We start from the raw sequence: 3079 nt of genomic DNA on the forward strand, positions 1-3079 counted from the left end.
ATATTGTTTTTACCAGATACGTGACGGCAGAAGTATAGAATCTCCTCTTCTAGTTCGTGTGGAAAACCAACTCCCAGACAGACGGCTATATATGTCCACTGGAGGCGCTCTGTACCTACATTTTTGGTCGGATAGCAGCGGGGGGTATAGGGGTTTCACGGCCGCTTATAAATTAGGTGAGTCTCTTTATTCTATATGAGTGAGGTCCTAAAGTATGGCACGCTATGGGGCCTGAAATTTAGGCCAGAGTTGGCCAATTTCTCCAACATTGTATTCTATATGGGTTAGGCCCTACAGTGAGGCATGCCATGGGCCTGAGATTTAGGCAAGAGTTGGCCCATTACCCAAACATTTTACATGCATACTATTTTATATGGGTGAGGTCGTACAGTAAGGCATGTCATGGGACCTGAGATTTATGCCAGAATTGGCCCATTACCCTAACATTGTATATTCACATTCTATTCTATATGGGTGAGGTCCTACAATGAGGCATGCCATGGGACCTGAGATTTAAGCCAGAGTTGGCCCATTACCCCAACACCCAGAGTCCCACAACCAAAAAAGTTAACCAATCTCTCCAAAGATAAATATTACATATGATTAAAAAAAATTCTGAATATTATCTTTAAAAAAAATAAAAAATTTCAAACATTAAAAAAAAACTTTAAAAATATTATTTTTTAGAAGAGCCAGAGTTATTGCCATACCCTGAGCTATGTTATTCCACAAAGCGTGCTTATGCTAGTGGGAGAACGGCCATCGATGTAAATGAAATTATGAGCTGTACTACACTTGGTGTAAATGCCAGGTGCTTAAAAATTTCTGCAACTGGAACAATTAATACAATTGCGACAGCTGGCATACCAGGTTTTTATAGTTTTTGTTTTTTAATAAAATTTTTAGGATTTTTTTTTAGAATTTAAATTTTAGGAAATTGAAAAAAAATTGTAAAATTTATTTATTTTTTATTTTGTAGCAATTTTTTTATTGCAGGCTTTTAAATTATTGGCTTTAATTTCGTGACTTTACACTTTGATATTAAATTTTGTGGCTTTGAATAAACTGTACCCTTTAAAAGGTTTGACTTTTAAAATATGAAATTACAAAATTTGGCCTCAAAATTTTTTTCCTATTTTCTTGCTTTTAATTTGTTAGCTTTTAAAATGTTTGCTTTAAATTACACCGTTATTAAATTTAAAATTTTTACATTTGACTTTTAAAGTCTAACCCCTAAATTACCTTTAAACAGTCGTTATAACATGGGTGTTCTGTTTCATACACTTAGTGTCCAGCTTACGAGTTACCATGTATGTAACTTTGTGGGTAATTGTAATTTTTTTATATATATCTGCTTTAAAACGTGAACTTAAAAACATCGACTTTAAAATAACAGCTTTTAACTTTGCTTTAACTCGAAATATTTTTATATCCCAGGTCACATGGTGTTTGGTACATGCATTTCCAGTATAGCGTGTACGAATTCGTCATGTATGTTACTACAGTCTATGCTACAACAAATGAATGCAACTTTTCAATTTAACATGACCTCTTGTATAGTTTCTTGCTGTGGTAGCGATCTATGCAATTCAGAAACTGCTCCAATTCCAGGTAAAAATCTCATATTGTTAAATCTTATTTTGTTTTAATTGAATACAAATTAATGCATTTGCATCCGGCACCGTGGCATAGTGGTTAGCGCGCCTGCCTGTAACCTAGAGATAATGGGTTCAAGGCTCATTGTTGCTGCTATTTTGGGCGTATAAGTTTGAAGTATTTTAACGTTTTTTTTCTATTCTTTTAGTTACTACAACGCAATTGACAACGACAACAACAACAGTCGTTACACCTGATTCTAGTGGTAAATATTACAATTAAATTTACTTGGTCACTAATGGGTTGTCTAAATTTTCAGCCATACAAAAAAGCAAAAAAATGTAAAAAATAGTCACCCATAAAGTTACATACAAGGTAACTCATAAGCAGGCACGAGGTGTATGAAACAGAACACCAGTGTTATAACAATTGTCATTGCCCCGCCCTGCGAGGATAAATAAGTTTAACAACTGTCGTTTTGTCGCTAAAACGCCTCGTTTCAATTTTAATATTTTTCAATTTTCATTACTGTTTTCAAAGAGACAAATAAATAAAATTACATTCACTCAATTACTAATTTTGATATTTTTTTAAATCAATGAATGAATGAAATTTATTTTGTCTTTTCTGTCACGATAACGAAGAACAGGAAAGTTTACAAAAGTTAGAAGACGGATAGTAACGATAAAACAACAGTTGTTAAAACACGCTTTTGATAAAAAAAAAATAATGTTTTAAATAAAATGCATGACCGTTACACCCTACAGACAATACAACGTAAAAATTAAATAAATAAAATTTAATCAAACATATTAAAGTCTTAATTGGAAGAAAAGTTTGCGTAAAGTTTTTAAACATATTTTTCGCTAGGTTGCTACAATTACAATCTAGACGTTATGTTTTTGCTCGATGGTTCTGGTACAGTGAACACGACGGAGTTCGAAACATCGTTACAATTTATTAAACAAGTTATTGCTCCTTTTGATTTACGATTTACAAGAGTTGGGGTTATGCAGTATTCTCATTGGTACAGAAGAAAGTAAGTTTGTGGCTTTTTAAAGCCCTATTACAAAGCCCCAAGCCAATATTTCAAAACCGAGTTTTTCGGCAGACATTTTTAAGCTCAAATTTGAAGTTAAAATTTTGAAGTTACTAATTTAAAAAAAGCCAACATTTTAAAGCCTGTACTTTTATGCCCACATTTTAAGGCCTATATTTAAAGCCAACATTTTAGAGCCAACAAATTTATGGTCTCCTTTTTTAAACCAGATACTTAAAACTAAAAATCCTAAAGCTGCTGTTTTTAGGTTTAAACTCATTTAATTCTCAAGTTCTTTATTTTCACTCAGACCCATGACAGCTGCAGACCAACGCTTTCTACAAATCCACATCAGTGTGGGTGAACATAGGACAAGCTCTCCATTTGAGGTAAGAACTAGTTATAACTTGACAGTGAGCATGAGGTGTCTGAATACACCATGTG

The 3079-nt window shown here is 33.2% G+C and overlaps 1 protein-coding gene across 1 annotated transcript in view; it reads left to right on the forward strand.

Annotated features, from left to right (window-relative positions):
- Positions 1-3079, forward strand: part of LOC100187148 (deleted in malignant brain tumors 1 protein-like) — a 12513-nt gene that overhangs the window by 8856 nt on the left and 578 nt on the right. Inside the window, exons 14-17 of the mRNA XM_026838179.1 lie at positions 1438-1611; positions 1805-1861; positions 2467-2635; positions 2946-3048. Coding sequence (XP_026693980.1) covers positions 1438-1611; positions 1805-1861; positions 2467-2635; positions 2946-3048 — 503 coding nt within the window. The remainder of the gene's footprint in view (positions 1-1437; positions 1612-1804; positions 1862-2466; positions 2636-2945; positions 3049-3079) is intronic.

The sequence above is a fragment of the Ciona intestinalis genome, unplaced genomic scaffold (genome assembly GCF_000224145.3).
Source record: "Ciona intestinalis unplaced genomic scaffold, KH HT000064.2, whole genome shotgun sequence".
In the NCBI taxonomy this organism is placed as follows: Eukaryota; Metazoa; Chordata; class Ascidiacea; order Phlebobranchia; family Cionidae; genus Ciona; species Ciona intestinalis.